This window comes from Tauraco erythrolophus, chromosome 1 (genome assembly GCF_009769465.1).
Source record: "Tauraco erythrolophus isolate bTauEry1 chromosome 1, bTauEry1.pri, whole genome shotgun sequence".
In the NCBI taxonomy this organism is placed as follows: domain Eukaryota; kingdom Metazoa; phylum Chordata; class Aves; order Musophagiformes; family Musophagidae; genus Tauraco; species Tauraco erythrolophus.
Window position 1 is genome coordinate 23,520,688 of NC_141465.1, and position 16,243 is coordinate 23,536,930.

Below are 16,243 nucleotides of genomic sequence, written 5' to 3' on the forward strand. Positions count from 1 at the left end.
TAGTCAAAATAAAAATACCTGCAGTAACTAATTCTGCTTTATGTCCAATATCATACCAATAGCAAGAAGAAAGAAAATAAAAAGTGAATTTCCTGAAACATCATGTTTGAGTGTTTTCAAAATGAAGAAATCGATTCCTGAAACAGGGAAGTTATTTCTTGTAGTTTCATATGTATCTGGTTGGGTTAAACAAAGTAGCCATGCTTTTTGCTCACTAAAATTATAGTATTCCTGCACTCAGTATTGCAGCTATGTGATAATTTCCCTGTGCAGCAGTTACAGAGTCCCTGTTTATATATGAGCAGAAGTGGGATCCTGCACCTTTCAAATGCAAAAAAAAAAAAGTAGTATCTGTGTATGAATTTTAGTTAGAACGTTATTTTGGTTCTGAATATATCTTTTTCATTTTTTTTATTTAAAAGGTCTCATTGGCGACATTTGGAGTCTTCTTCCGTCTGGACAAAGAGAATGTTTTAACAGCAACTAAAGTTTTTACATCTATTTCTTTATTTAACATTTTGCGACTGCCTTTGTTTGATTTACCGTCCGTGATCTCTGCTGTAGCCCAGGTAAATATATTATGAATAAGTGCTATAAAAAGCTGATGTTTATACTCAGTCATGTTTCATCTATTTCTAGGAGTGATTAAGTAATTTGATTATTTTAAGTTACATTTTACTGAGATGAAACTGCACAGTGTTTTTATGGAATGAGAAGCATGAAGGCCATTTAAAGGATGTCTCTCAGTCTTCTAAGTAGAATGAAAATTGTGTAGCACACCTAATTGTGACTGAGCTTCCTGTTTCTCACTTTTCTTCCTTCAGTGGACTAGACTCAACTGCTGCTCCTAGTTTCTCAACTTCTGTTCTTCATAGTCCACCAAAGATAAAGTATGAACAATTTGGGCTGCACGTGTTTAAATCACTCAGCCATTGTTTTATTTTGGAGCCCTTGATACCAGGTAGGGGACACCCATTGTGGACTCTACAATGTTGTTTTTCTCAAGTCACCATTGAAGGAAGTAGAGAAAAAAAGGAGTGAAGCTGCTGTGGATACTGTTATCAGCAACCTTCAGTGCTAATGGTGCAGTAGTAGGGTTACCATATGAGTTGGAAATGTCTAGCTTTTAAGACTACTATATAGAGTATATTATACAAGCTACTCATAAGCTTGTACACAACTCAGCTTTTGGTGAGGAAGGGGACCATTGTGAGCAGATACTCGTCATGATTTGATTCAATTTGTGGTTAGCATACTATAAGATCAGACCTTGTCTTTTCCTAGGATTTACTTCTAATAGCTTAAAAAGTAGCACAAGCATTAAGTTCATCTCACTTTGTCACTGCACAGAGATGGACGTCTCATGATGCATTCACAGTAAAATGTTGTCTTTCTTCATTTTATGAAGAGAGAGGTACTGTGCACTATTTCTTTAAAAAAAAAAAAAAAAAAGCTAAAGCGTTTTCCTCACATGTTTATGGAAACAAACTGGTTGAGTCAGAGGAACCAGACATTCAAGGATTAACTGTATCTTCTAACATTGGACATATCAAGCATGCTCTGTTACTTTGTAAGTACCAAGCAGTAGATCTTCAGGAAAAAAATACACTTATTCATGACTTTAGGTTGTTTAGTATTTTGAGGAAAATCATTTTTAAATACCTAAACACCTTTTTTGTCTATCATCAAATAAGACAAGGAATATGTCTTTCCATATTATCTAGAACTTTTAAAATATTATTTTAAAATTTAGGAAGCACAGGCATGTTATAAATATTATATATATATATGTTCATCTTGCAGACCAAAGTTTCTCTGAGTCGTTTGGAGGATTTTCTGTGTGCTCAGGATCTTAACCCTGAAGATGTCAATACAAACTACAGTGGAAGTAAGCAGTAGTTATCAATTTTTAATTGGTCATGAGTTTATATGGATGATCATTAGGAAACTCATCTGAGGGTATGGATTAGCAACTCTTTGCTCTTTTTTCTTTACTGCAACAGATCATGCTGTTGGGTTTATTGGTGCTTCTTTCCGCTGGGAAAAAAATGGCCTGCCAGTCTTAAAAAAGTAAGGTATTTCTTACTCGTTTTTGTGAGCTCTTTGGCAGAATGGAACATCTATAGAGATTTTGTTCAGCTTTGATGTGTTCAGACTAGTTCCTGATGTTACATATGAAAAAAGAACAGAAGTTATTGTTTCCCGAGTATCCCATGTGATCAGTGTGCTCTGGAAAGTCAAATCTGACCTGATCTACCTGATGTTCCAAGAGGAACCACATAAAAGTGCATGTTCCCCAACATAGCACTGTATGAGTGCAATGAGAAGCCAGTGCTCATCATTCCCCCGTCATTCCTCCTTTGCTACCACCTCTCCCCTCAGTTAGGACAAGGGAGATTTAACTGCAATATCAGTTTTTCCTGAGTTGCATTTTTGGGAGCATTAACTGGCAAGATGCTCTTTTGTCGGTGCAGCGTTTTATATTGCCTACAAGTAAGCTAAGGCAGTTTATGCAGCCTTGCATTGAATACCAATCTTAAAATTGGGCTGTGGCTTCCCTTGGAAAGAACAAACAAACAAAAAGTTTGCTTTTCTCACAGTGGACTGTCTTGCCTGAAAACACCCCTCTTTTTTTTATCATTTCTTTGCAATGTATTTCTTAGGTGTAAATTCAGCTATGCTTAAACTCCTACACAATGAACACATTGGAGGGTCAGTAAGGAAATGGAGTAGCCAAGCTCTGGAGTGGAATGGAGGACCTATTTGGTAATCTCTACAGCTGTTTAATTTTACTAAGGCAGCTGAAGAGTTTACAACCAACCCAGACTAACCTTCTCACCACACTGTGATCCTCTCAGGGCTGAGGGGATCACTTTCCATAACATGGCATTGAGCGTCCACGTCTCAGCTACCATAGCCTGCAATATAGTATCCAGGTATGAGCTGCCTTCAGTGTCGTACACAGACTTCATTAAAGTCTAGTATAGTCTCTGGGTACAGTCTTTCTCTACCTCATTTGTGCTCCAAGCTCCAGTCTGAAGGGACTATGCTTACCTTAGCATAGGGCCTTCAAATCAGAACGCACTTAGATCCAGATAGCATAGAGTATGGATGTAGCAAGTGGCTCTCCTTGTATGCTAAAGTTTATGAGTATATATTGTACTTATTTTGACAGCAAAATATGCAGATGATGAAGGGCAGTTTTTATTTACCCAAACAGCTATTTTTTTTCTTAGGAGGGATCACACACTGGCTACAGTAGATGCTGCAAGAGAAGTCTAGCAGTTGATTGTCAGAGTAAAACAGAACGTGAACCACAGGCCTGAGAAGAATACAGTGAGACCACTTATTGGTTAGACTGTGTCCCATTTGATTTTATTGTGACCAGATGTAAGCACAACCTCTTACATTGCAGACAAACAAGTTTATAGTTGAAGTCTTTCTTGCAAGTTTCTGAATGGTACATAGTCAAAAGATGTGCAAACTGAAGTACTAGAGTCTCATTGTTCTGAGGGTGAAATAGAGTATTTCTTTCTTACAGTGGCCACAACCCATACATGATGGAGTATTTAAAAAGAGGATAACTAATTTGTCTTCCCCAATATTTCCAGCTTGAGTGTCAGCATTCCTGAAGGCTCTTTAGTTGCTGTTGTGGGACAGGTTGGATCTGGAAAGTCATCTTTTCTTTCTGCTATTCTTGGAGAAATGGAGAAACTTGAAGGAACTATTCAGAGAAGAGTAAGATTGTCTGTCTATGTCCCCCTGCGCTGCGCCACTCCTCAGTACTTAAATTAAGCAGAACTGCTTTTGAAAGTGCAGGGCAGTTTTTCCTCCTCAGCTATTTATGGTTGTAGAAATACTGGCAAGGGTATCTACAGCTTCTTAAATCTTCAAAGAAAAGTAATACAGGGACACTTTATTAACAGCGTAACAATTTTTCTTTGTTTTCAACCTAATTAATTGCAAAGCTATTTTCATTTTTTTATAATCTATATAATTCATAGAATCATAGAATCATAGAATGGCATAGGCTGGAAGGGACCTTAGAGATCATCTAATCCAACCTCCCTGTCATGGGCAGGGACGCCTCTCAACTAGATCAGTGCAAAAATAATGAATGTTTAAGTCGTGTATTGAGCCTCAACATCTAAAGGTTGCTGGTTTTGAACAGCTGTACAAACATGACCCACTTGGAGCAGTTATAGGCCGTTGTAGAAGATGATCATCTTTCTTGCAATGGCTTATGTGTAGAGAAGGTACAGGAGATGGAAATAGAGGGAAAAGTTGAACTTCAGACAGAGATGGAATTAAGGTGCTGGCTCTTCTAGTGATATGAAACCCTGTAGCTTAACTTGTCTTGTAGTTACATAGAGCGATAAAAGTCCCCATCACAGAATAGAGAATTTTTTTATAGGTTAAAAATATGGAGGAAGTTAACATCTGATGACAGACTACTGTGCTTGAGCCAATAAATATCAATGGATAAGCACAATATCAGTTAATCTGGTTGCAAGTGGATGTGACAACATTAAAAAAGTGCCTCAGCCTTGAAAATGAGTGTCGAAAAAGAATCCACTCCTGTGGAAATCTGGTACAGTTGGGGGATGACATCCTGTCACTGTTGGGGAATGGGGGAAGAATATGAAGTTGAGGTGTTCCAAATCTGCGATAGAAATTAATGGGAAATAGATCAGCTGTGTAGAATCTAATAAGGAAAACATACACCCAACAAGTGTATCTATACTGTCAATTTGTTGTAAAATTAATAGATTTTCACAGGGCACGTAGCTTAATGTAAGAAAAGACCCAGGGCATTTCCAGTGATCATTCCTATTGTGTACCCTTCATTTCTAATGGCTGACCCATTCCACAGCATGCTATGCAAAAATACAAACTATCAAACTGTATTTTGATATATACCTAATACAGACCCATTTTACTGCATATAAATCTTAGGATGGATGACTGTTTGCCCTTGAAATCTTTCCCTGAAAGACTTTTCTTAATATATGTCCCAGCTCTGTCAGTTTTATTCAAAGTATGTGCTCTTATAATACTTGTAGGCAAGCTATTATACAGGAATATTCAACAGGTTGTTTTTATTACCTTAGTCAAAATTTTAACAGTTTAATAATGTTTAAGTTTTGGAAGTAATTACTGGTTACTTTGACATAAAGCTAGAATTTAAAATGTATTTTTAAATGCTATTTTTTATGTTCAGAAAGCCCAAGTGAATAAATGATTTCCAATTCTTTTTAGGGTTCAGTGGCATATGTTTCTCAGCAGGCTTGGATTCAAAATGGCAGTTTACAGGAAAATATTCTTTTTGGTGCAAATCTAAATAGACCATACTACGAACTTGTTTTAGAGTCTTGTGCTTTACTGCCTGATTTGGAACAGTTACCGAATGGAGACCAAACAGAGATTGGAGAAAGGGTGAGAATCTGAGGTGTCAGAAATGATGCAATAAGTTAAGGCCTTTATGTTTTATATATATTATCTATTCAATAATTTACACTGATGACTAATCAGTGCTCAGTCAAGTATATCTAGCCCATCTCCTTCCTTAGCTTACTTACTTTGAACTTAACTTCTGTTTAAGCTCTGAACTCTTATTAATGTTTAACTTGGCTCTTGTCTATACAGAAGTTTGAGTCAGCTCTTGTCATTTTTTCCAAGGATTTCCTCTATACTGTTAAAATGCCTGTATAACTGTAAATAATAGTTATTTTTTAATTTTACGAAGTACTCTCCATTTGCCCATTTTGGAATGGGAATTTAATCAACAGAGCCCACCCTTTGCTCCAATTACTTCAATATCCAAATGTTACCTTTGTGTTTTCGTTATCTAGTATAAAATTTACTTTGATTACCTGATAAAACATAATGTCAAGACTAAGTCTGATACACCGGTCTTCTTTAGTATTTTGTATTTAAATGTGAATTATTTTGGCTTTCTTTTCTTAGGGCGTCAATATAAGTGGAGGGCAGAAGCAGAGAGTGAGTCTTGCTAGAGCTGTGTACAGCAATGCTGACTTATATCTTCTGGATGACCCCCTGTCTGCTGTAGATGTACATGTTGGGAAACATCTTTTTGAGAAGCTGATTGGGCCTTCAGGTCTCCTGAAAACCAAGGTAAAGTAAGATGGCTTCCTTTCAATTTGGGGATGAACTGCTTTGTACAATACAACAGGCACAGTAAAAATCCCAGTCATTCTACAAAAGCTTGTCTTTTACCTAGTGTGCTGATGAAAATTGTTCTCAATAAAGAGGAAGAAAATTGGGAGCTGGCCTCACCTGGGAATCTGAAAGATTCATATAATATTTTCTCACTTCTTCTTTACTGGCAATTTTTGAGGAGTACTGTGAACTGCATATAAAAGGCAAGGTGGAGCCCTTTGTGGTGACTCTTGTTGACTCACTGCAGTAAATGGGTTATAGCCAGTAAAAGTTATAGCAAGAAAGGCTTATTGTTGAAGAAAGAAATTCCTAGGGGAAAGTGGAATCAGAAGGAATAGATTCTTCTACTTAAAAACTGTTCATGTGGGAAGGTAAGATGATAGCTTGTAAAAAAAAAATCTCTCTTCAGTGTTATGAATTAATACTGGCTGATGCCTGTAAAACACATACTTTACTATGAAATACTTACTGTTACAAATATGTTACTTACTATGAAGTAAGTATCTTTCAGTTTCCCTCTCTCCTTTTTCCCTTTTCTTAATTTACCTTCTTCATGGGTTATAAGTATCTGGCAGAAGCAAGAACTCTAGTAATGGTAGACTTGTAATCAGATTTTAATATCGAGACTATCAAACTACATGTAGTGTAGTAAAAACTGTAGTATCTACCTTTTCTCTTTACAACCTAATCTAAACTGTTCCTGAGCAGAAGATACACATTAAGAAACAGGTAAGTACAAGTAATAGCAAGTAGCTATAAGCATAAAGTTTGACGTTACAATCAGCAACTAAGAGAGTAATGTAGTAAAGTACCAATAATTAGCAATAATATTAATAAAATTGACAAATAAATTAGCAAAACCCTAGAAAAACTCCATTATATCATTCCAACTCTCATAATATAATGTCTACTTTTAATATATCCTTTGTATTTATATGGTAAAATGGAAAACATTGTGTTTCAGACTCGTATATTGGTGACCCATAACCTAACACTCCTGCCTCACGCTGATCTTCTAATAGTGATGGAAGAGGGCAGAATAAGTCAAATAGGGACCTACCAAGAGCTCATTTCAAAGAGAGCTAATTTTGCTGAGCTTATTCAAGCCTTCAGTGCAGAGCATACAAGTGAAGAGACAACCCCAATGGAAGGTGAGAAGATTTTTATACTGTGTTTGCTTAGTATTTTTTATTTTCATTCAAGCGTCTCAAAATATTCCTCCTCCCCTTCCTGGAAATAAATAAAATAATTGCTGGAAAATGTAGAGCATTCTTGTCTATGTTTTGGTATAGAATCATAGGTTATAAACTGAAAAAAATTCAGGCTTTAATGCCTTGAGATCAAATGGTTTACTCTTTCAACTAATACGATAAAGTATTAGTACGATAAAGCTGCCTTATGCAGCTGGTTTTGACTTTTACATACTGTATTAATTACCTGATAAAGTTACCTGATTCTGCTAAGGATTTATCACCCAATAAATAATTTATAGATGTTTCAAATTAATCTTGCAATGTCAACGATTATGTCCTGGTTTATAGTGGATGCTTCCTGTTTCCATCACCTTAGACTGCTGTAATCATGGAGCACAGCAGAAAGAGTAGGAGAATGTGGTCCATTTGTAGTAGAAAAAATAAATGAAACTTCTAGTACTCTTACGAAATACTTCCAGCCAACAAGTAGACAGCATAAACAATTAAATACTGCATAGTACCTTAAAAAAGCATACTTACAAATCATTCACAAGGATTGGGACTCAACTTATTCCTGTACCTGAGTTGTTCAGTGTGTGCTCTTTATAGAGTTGTGGGAAAGAAATAGGTACATTGACGATGCAGTCTGTTTGACCTGTTTTCATCATGTACTTCAGGAGGAGATTAATAGTGGTTATTTAATTTTGAGAGAAGGAATCTCTCCACATGACACAGAGGAGTCCTATATCAGATCAGTGACTACAGGTGTTTATAATGCTGATTTCCAGTTAGTTTAGCAACTCTAAATTGAGCCTGGAGTAAGTACAATGCACAATCTGGTGGTTTATTAATTCAGACCCTATACTGGAGCCAGCACTCTCAAATATTTGCTGGGGTTTGATGGGGAGGAGTGGAACAGCAAATTTGCAAAAGGCCACAGTGGGCAGTCTTGAGTTAGCCATGTTGGGATAAAAGTGTGAGGTAGTTGTGTAAGGAAACATGTATTATTCCTGAAGAGTAATAAAGAGAGGGAAGGGGAACCTAAATAATGAGGAGAAGAAACAGCATGCAATGTGTTGTGATACAAAATTATACAGCAGAGGTACATTCAGTAGGATGCATGGATGTAGAAAACATAGCTTTGTCTTGATAGCTCTGTTGACAAAAATAACATCGAATATGAAAAAGAAGAAAAAATCCATTCCTGAAAAAATTGTTGACCCCTTTCATTAACGCACAAAGAACAGTGAGCTCGGTTTTCCAGTCATGATCCAAGAATACTTTGAGATTAAACACTAATGGTAACATTTGCAGGGATACTAATACTTTCACTAAGCAAGGATGGAATTCCAAAGAGACTCTAGGCTCATGGAGAAGATTGACCTGCTGTCACAGTTCTGGCATTTGTTCATAAATGTGTCTGTCTTGTGTAGCAGCTGTCTCAAGACTAGGTTGAGTTAAGGAGTTTATAATTTAAAGTCTCTGAATTCATCATTTTGTCCCTGTTTTTGTGTTGCTAGCTTCTTGTACTGTACCTGTCTACTCACAGTATAATATTGAAAAGATTTTTCTATTTTTTTTCTGTTACAGTGAATTCTTCAAAAGAGGAGCACCAACCGGGAAGGAGTCGGCAATCAGGAGAACTACTGAAACATAAAGAGTAAGTCTTCTTTTTAAACAATTAGCCATTGCTTAACTAATGCAATGCTAGAACAACTCTAAGCGCTGAAGGCTTGCCGCTGTCCTTTGCTGTGTAAACATGGGTTAAACCTGAATGCCCGTTAGCAGTTGGCTGGAGAGTGTGTATCTGGAGCTCCTCTAGTTTCACTTTATACAAAAGAAATCAGTTAATGTCCTGCGTGAGTTCAAGAGGTCCAGTTCATGGTCCAGTTCCAGTTCAGTTCATGGTTCACCGTGTGAACTGAAGTACATTAAGAAGGAATGAAAGGAACTTTCAGAAGACCAACTGAAGGTGCTGATGCGGATGCACCCACAATTCCCTGACAGCAGTTTGATTTCTTGGTGTATTAACAAATTGTTTATGCTATGTGTTTTTTCCTTGTAACATCGATTTGTCTTTTTCCACTGTTAAGAAAACTTCTGGGCTTTCAAATAGTTGAATGACCTCCTAAACCAATTTGTGAAGCACTGTAGAGATATGTTTGCGATGCTAGAAGACAGTACAAAGATGAAGTAGAAGATACTCAACCTAGCAAGTTAAGACAATGCAGGACACTTAAACTTTGAACCACCCTGGTCTGTAAGTAGTAGAATTGGATGTGTTGAGTAGCGAGTCCTAATCCTGGGCCCAGACAAGGGCTGAGACCCAAGTTGCACCACACTTACATGCCTCAGAAAAGGGTAGTCTTACTTCTTTAGCTGACACCTATGCAGGGCAAGCTGTTTTATCTACACATAATTCTACGGGAAATGAAAAGGCCATACCTAGTGTTGTCTTCTGTGCATGACATTACTTCGACAACAAAAATAGAACAGCTGGGGACGGTTCGTGTCTCTATAGGAAAAATGTACCAGATTTTATAGTATCCAGTTTTGCTTAGGAATAAATTGATGTATTCTTTGTATGATGATTCACGAGAAGATTTGAGAGTGTTTCTTGTTTGCAGTTCTTCTTTTGATCAATGGAAAACACTCACTAACAGTAAAGAAAAAGTTGCCACTGGTGGTGTAAGTATCACTAATAGAAAAAGCTTTCACATTTGTTTTTATAAAAATGTATTATTTTGCAGTTGCAGTTTTCTGTTTCTTGTTAAGACTGCCTGACATTTCATTACTGAATTTGAAATAAATCTTACAGGTTTTTACCAATTTTAAGTATGTAGTCTGAGATTTTCCATTTTGACTATCTGCTACTGGCTGTATTTTCATATTACATCTGAGTCCACTCTGTTTCGCGTGTTTCAGGAAGAAGTTGTTTAAAGAAGCTTTTACCTCTGTTAGAAAAACATTCTGTCTGTCTTACCTTTAGGAAGTTTAAATACCTGTGTGCTGGAGCAGAGACTAGAAATTTTGCATGGTAACACTGCTGCAGTATCGTTTTATGTTAGAAGTGCACTTCCTGCAGTATACATTTAAAAAATCTGCCAGTTGCTAGGGAGAGGGAAAAGAATAAGGGAAACAGAGTGTGGAGAAGGTCAAAACTTCCTGGGAAGCTACAGCTGAATTAAAATAAGAACGAGGGGCTGGAAACAGGAAGAAAGTATGAGTTTCTAGCACGAGGGTAGAAATAGGCGCTTGGAAAACAGGAATTTGGAGAAGAGACAGAAGAGTGTATGCCATCTAGAGCTCGTTTCACTCCAGAACCTGTAATGAAATAAAAGAATCTGTCATTGTTCTGCTCCTACCAGTTCTACCTTTCAAGTGGCCTAGCTGAGTTTGGCCCCGTTAGTCGTCATGTACACCAAGGATGAGAACTTTCTCCTGTTGACACAAATTTCCTTGGCTCCAGTAGCCCAGAGTGGCAGTTCTGAAGTTTCTAATTCCATTGATGAATAGAGTAAGATTGCTTGATACAAACTGCCCAGCAGCAATTGCAGTCTTGTTTGTTTAGTTAGTTGGTGTTTTGTTTTGGTTTTGTTTGTTTTGCATAATCTACATATATAGGATTTTTTAAGTCTGACATTGGAAAGTGTCACAAGCAATATTGCCTATGATATGTATCACTAAAGAGCAGAGTGCAGTGGAGAGGAAACCTTTTTACAGTATGATTTTGTGTACCCAAGTTATCAGATTTAATTAAGAAATTCTTTAGATTTATTCTAAATTTAATGTATCTGATTCACATCACATAATGTGTATTTGCCTTCAACAACAATAATGTTTTTAAGTGTAACTCTGTTTTTTTTATATATTCTCTTTTTTATATATATTTAGATGAAAATGTCAGTTGTTTTGAAATATCTTCAAGCTTTTGACTGGCGATGGATGTGGCTAACCATAGCTGCTTACTTAGGACAAAATGCACTAGCCATCGGACAAAACCTATGGCTTAGCACCTGGACTGCAGAAACAGCAAAAGTTAGTGATTTCAAAGAATGGAAACAATCACAGAACTATAAACTTTGTATCTATGGGCTTCTGGGATTCATACAAGGCAAGGATGAGCATTTATGACTGTTTTCTCACTATTTGCCAAGTCTGATCTGCCCGAATGTGTATTAGTAAAGAAATAATGCTGTTTGTTTCATAAACAGAATTGTATGCAACACAGTGTAATAGTTTAACCTCAGGAGAGAAGAGATACACAAACATGTAGAAGAAAATGCTATTTAATTTTATGATACTTCTGTGAATTCTTGGAATATCCAAGTATAACCTAATGAAGTTACATTGACGTCTCAGTGAGGAAGGAAATAAGTGTTGATGTTTAGTGGCTCGCTAGCATGAGAGACTTAATAAGTCTCTTATTAGTCTCTCATGAGAGACTACTTACACTATGAAGTAGTAAGATGTATCAACAAAATACAAATATGTACATTTGTAAAACTAAGATATGAAGTGCAACTGTTGGATAGCTCACTGTGGTAGAAAACAGTGACAGAAACAAGCTCCATCTCCTTTCCCTCCTCAGCCATTCACACTATCTTTTAATTTATCCATTCACAAGGTCTTCTCGTTTGCTGCGGTGCTTATGTACTCACCAGGGGATCCCTGTCTGCTTCTCGAGCATTGCACCATCAGCTGTTAGACAATGTATTGCACCTTCCTCTTCAACATTTTGAAACTAATCCAGTTGGTCAGATCATCAACAGATTCACAAAGGTAAAAGGAAAACTCATGCGTATTTTCCGTTTTACAAAAATGAAGCTTGAGTGTCTGCAGATTGAAGTCCATTTAGTATTGTTGAAAAATTAAAGATATCAAAGTAAGTGAATGCAGTATCTAGCAATAGAAAGCTGTTTCAGTGCATAAAAACTTAAAGACTCTCTCAAGCTGTTTTCTTACAAAATCATCGAAACGTGTTATTAGTAGTTGTGTAGACCCTGTCCAAGATCATGTCAAAGACCATTCCTGCAGTGCAACAAGTTTACCAGACCTAAACCTGATCTGTTTTTTTTTTAAAATGTATTTTTCTTCAATAGTATATTGCGTATGAGAATCAAATGTTATTGTCAAAACCAATTAGTACATTAAATTCACATTCTCAGAAGTATATAGACTTAAAGCGATTGTTAGTTTCTATTTTTGTAGTGTTTTGGGTTTAATTTGAACCTCCACTATACAAACAAGTGTTATTTACTATGACTTTAATACTTCCCACTCTTGTCATAACTAGATTGTTGCAATCAATGCGTTGTTGATTACTTCAGACACAGTGACTATTGACTGTATTCTCTAGAATAGAGCCAAGAGTAGTTGTGTAATACACTAAAAGACCGGTTGATTTGGGTTCCACTCAAGCCCCTTGTCTTCAGTAGCAATATATTATCAACTGGGTTTGAAAAAGCTTTACTGTGTACAGTAAGAGATTAGTAATATTTCAGTACACTTCTAGAACTATTAACAGGAGTATGCAAGAGTTAGGATTTGAATTCCTGGCCTCCTTTTCAGTCTAATATGCTTTACATAAGCTAAATAGTATTTAGTAGCAAAATAGCAAAAGCTGTCTCTTTTTGACTTCACAGACTCTGAGCCTGTTCTCTGACATACCATGAGTAGTCTAAAAGCGATTATGTCTGTTTCACTTTTAGACAAATAATAATGATACATGAATAGATTTTATTAAGATATGATCGAGAAGATTCTACTAATTTTTATTGAAGATATATTAGTTTGATTATATTTTTAGAGTATGCTTTCTCGAAGTTTTTAATGAAATTTACTCACAAAATCTTGATTCTTCTGTGCATTGTTACAGGACTTGTTTATAGTGGACGTACGTTTCCATTACTACTTACGAACTTGGGTAAATTGTACACTAGATGTTATTGGAACCATTCTAGTTATCACATCTGCCTCACCACTGTTCATAGTGGTAGTCATTCCCCTGGGATACTTTTATTTTACTATCCAGGTAAGTTCATTAAGTTTTTATAAGGATTTCTAGATGTATGTGGATGAAATGTCCAAAACAATCAAGGATATAGGCTGAAATTATTACTCATCGTGAGAGAAAAGACCAACAGAGAGAGAGAACACATCTGATATTGCTTTCTGAAAAAATCCTCAGGCTTCTTAAAAGGAAATTAGGACACTTCCTGAATATATCCTGTAATGCTTGAGAACTTTCAACAGCTTACATTTTTCTCTTTATAGTTTCCTTTTTCTTAGAAAGATTCAATATTGATACAGATCCCACCAAGAAATTTGATGGAGTTACCTGAAAAAAATGGGGTGTATATTACAGTGAAAGTCAAAAGATGAAGGGTAACCCTAAAACAGCAGATGTAAAATAGAATGATGCCTAAACTACCTGTGCTATTTTTTGTCTAAAGTGTCACTTATGCTACTGACAAACCAAAAAGTAATGTTTCAGAAAGACTAATGGCTGCATGCCTGTTTCTTGATGCTCAAAGTATGGTCTGTGATTAAAGACCTTAAAAGATTCTTAGAGTATAGAGGAAGGAAAAGAGTGCCTGGATTCAGTCTCTGCTAAGGTATTTAAATACAGACATCATTGCATTGAAGCAATAAAGGCCATCTTTCATCTGAGAAAGAAGTTGGACATTCTAATATGAAAATTTACATAAAAGTTTTAGTTGGTTGTAATACACCTTCTGTGGTATAGCGTATTTTCTATAGAATTTGGAAATAATGTGCTTTTATTTTAACCTCGCCAGTAATTTATGTATTGCAGTTATGTCAGCATTACAATGTTAATGTGTGCCAAGAGGCAGGATTTTTTTTTTCTATACTTTTTGTGAATGGCTTTTTTTCTGTGTAGACACTTCCAACTTTTTCATATTCAAGATTTACAGCAGTTACTTAACAGATAACTGGAAATAAATATGGCAAATATTTTAAACAACGTAAAAGGAACTGTAGCAACTTAAAATGTTTGTTTTGTCTGTACTGGTTTTATTAGCGATACTACATAGCGAGTTCACGACAAATTCGACGGCTAGCAGGAGCATCGCATTCTCCTGTCATCTCCCACTTCAGTGAGACTCTTGCAGGGCGATCAACAGTTCGAGCATTTGGCCACCAAGAGAGATTCATTAGAAAAAATTATGATGTTGTGTATGAGAACTTAGTTTACTTCTACAACAACGTCATCTCAAACAGGTACCTTACAGCAGTTCTGCATCTGCGACTGAGACCTTCTTCTGTAGAATTTCACAACTAAGTGTTTACCTTTAGTCAGAGTAAACCCCCTGAGAAACAGAAGGACAGGAGCAATTTATTCACCACTCTTTGTAGTGAATGCATAGATTATGTCTAAGCACTACCATGATTTCTCTTTGATGTCAGAGAGTCATTATATTAGCAATATGCTCACCATACTACAAAAAATTCTGTAGGTCATTCACTTTTTTCTTTGTCTTCATTTACTACAGGTGGCTATCTGTCAGGCTTGAATTTCTGGGAAATTTAATGGTATTCTTTACTGCACTGTTTGTACCAGAAACTAGCAGGTTTATAGAAAATACGCATATACTGTCTGGGACAAAAATATTTTTTTAAAAAAAAAGTTTACCAATAGATCATGAGCATGGACTGTACTACATTTCAACTAACAGTTCCTCTTACAAGTTTCTGAACAAATCAAATTTATGTTTCAGTAGTTCATGTAGAAGTAACTTGGTGTCTGTATTTATAGGCACCAGGTAGGTCTTAGAGTGGAATCTTGGATTTAAGGAAATCCATCCATTTCCTCTCTTTCCTTTGTGATTCGGTTCAGTTACAGGCAGAGATTAGCAAGGAGAAGGTTTTCAGTTCTGTTTTCAGTTGTATACCTGCATCTTGTCCAGACGGATAGGAAGAGTAGGAAAGCAGTATGAAGAGTGAAGGGAGCAGTAGGCAGGAGTTGAGACATCTGCATTTTCTTTTTAGCGGTGCTACCAGTTCTAGATATGTCACATTCCCTCCCCAGTCCATCTATAAAATGGGAATGGTAGTGCTTACCTCTTTTGAATGCAGGCTGGGAGATTGACGTCAGAGAGTCATTATATTAGCAGTATGTTCACCACACTGCAAAAAGTTCTGTAGGTCATTCACTTTTTTCTTTGTCTTAATTTACTACAGATGGCTATCTGTCAGGCTTGAATTTCTGGGAAATTTAATGGTATTCTTTACTGCACTGTTTGTAGTACTGGCTGGAAATACAATGAGTTCTTCTACAGTGGGTTTATCGATGTCTTACGCTCTGAATGTAAGTAATGGTATAAATTTTTTGCTGCTATCGGATTGTATATGAAAAGGGAAGAATACGTACAATGAAGTTGAGTAGGTGAATATACACGGTGGCATCAATGAAACTAAATCCCGTGGGCAGAACAGAGTTTTCCTTTGAATTCCGTTAATTCTGGGAAGCTTCACATTAATTGTTTTCTACTTCTGAATTTAGATGAAATAATAATTATTAAAACATATTTTAAAATCAAGTTAATCAAAGTACATATGGTTTATTTTATGTGTTTTGATAAACCAAATAAGAAGCCTGGTCATGTAGAACTATATACTTCATATTTGATCTTTTGTTCTTGCTCACTTGTTGAATGTTATGTGGGAATGCTTACTTAAGTTTGCTAAAATAATTTGCTTTGGCGTTGTCCTTGTAAAAGTAGTATGTCAGAGCCACATTCAAAATGTGTCTTGCAGTGAGGTAAATATATTGATAAGCCGCTAGTTAAAATAAATCTTAAGTGTTCTGTATACAAAAACTAAGCGTCCAAGTTTCTTTAATCTTG

General features: G+C 36.2%; 1 protein-coding gene across 1 annotated transcript in view; it reads left to right on the top strand.

The window, feature by feature from the left end:
- The window catches only part of LOC104375504 (multidrug resistance-associated protein 1), a 39,301-nt gene that overhangs the window by 17,223 nt on the left and 5,835 nt on the right, over nt 1-16,243 (top strand). Inside the window, exons 8-21 of the mRNA XM_086612771.1 lie at nt 423-569; nt 1,804-1,886; nt 1,999-2,070; nt 3,612-3,738; nt 5,260-5,436; nt 5,968-6,135; nt 7,145-7,331; nt 8,964-9,033; nt 10,001-10,061; nt 11,268-11,487; nt 12,001-12,155; nt 13,252-13,407; nt 14,419-14,618; nt 15,579-15,705. Of these exons, the coding sequence (XP_086468897.1) occupies nt 423-569; nt 1,804-1,886; nt 1,999-2,070; nt 3,612-3,738; nt 5,260-5,436; nt 5,968-6,135; nt 7,145-7,331; nt 8,964-9,033; nt 10,001-10,061; nt 11,268-11,487; nt 12,001-12,155; nt 13,252-13,407; nt 14,419-14,618; nt 15,579-15,705 (1,950 nt within the window). The remainder of the gene's footprint in view (nt 1-422; nt 570-1,803; nt 1,887-1,998; nt 2,071-3,611; nt 3,739-5,259; nt 5,437-5,967; nt 6,136-7,144; nt 7,332-8,963; nt 9,034-10,000; nt 10,062-11,267; nt 11,488-12,000; nt 12,156-13,251; nt 13,408-14,418; nt 14,619-15,578; nt 15,706-16,243) is intronic.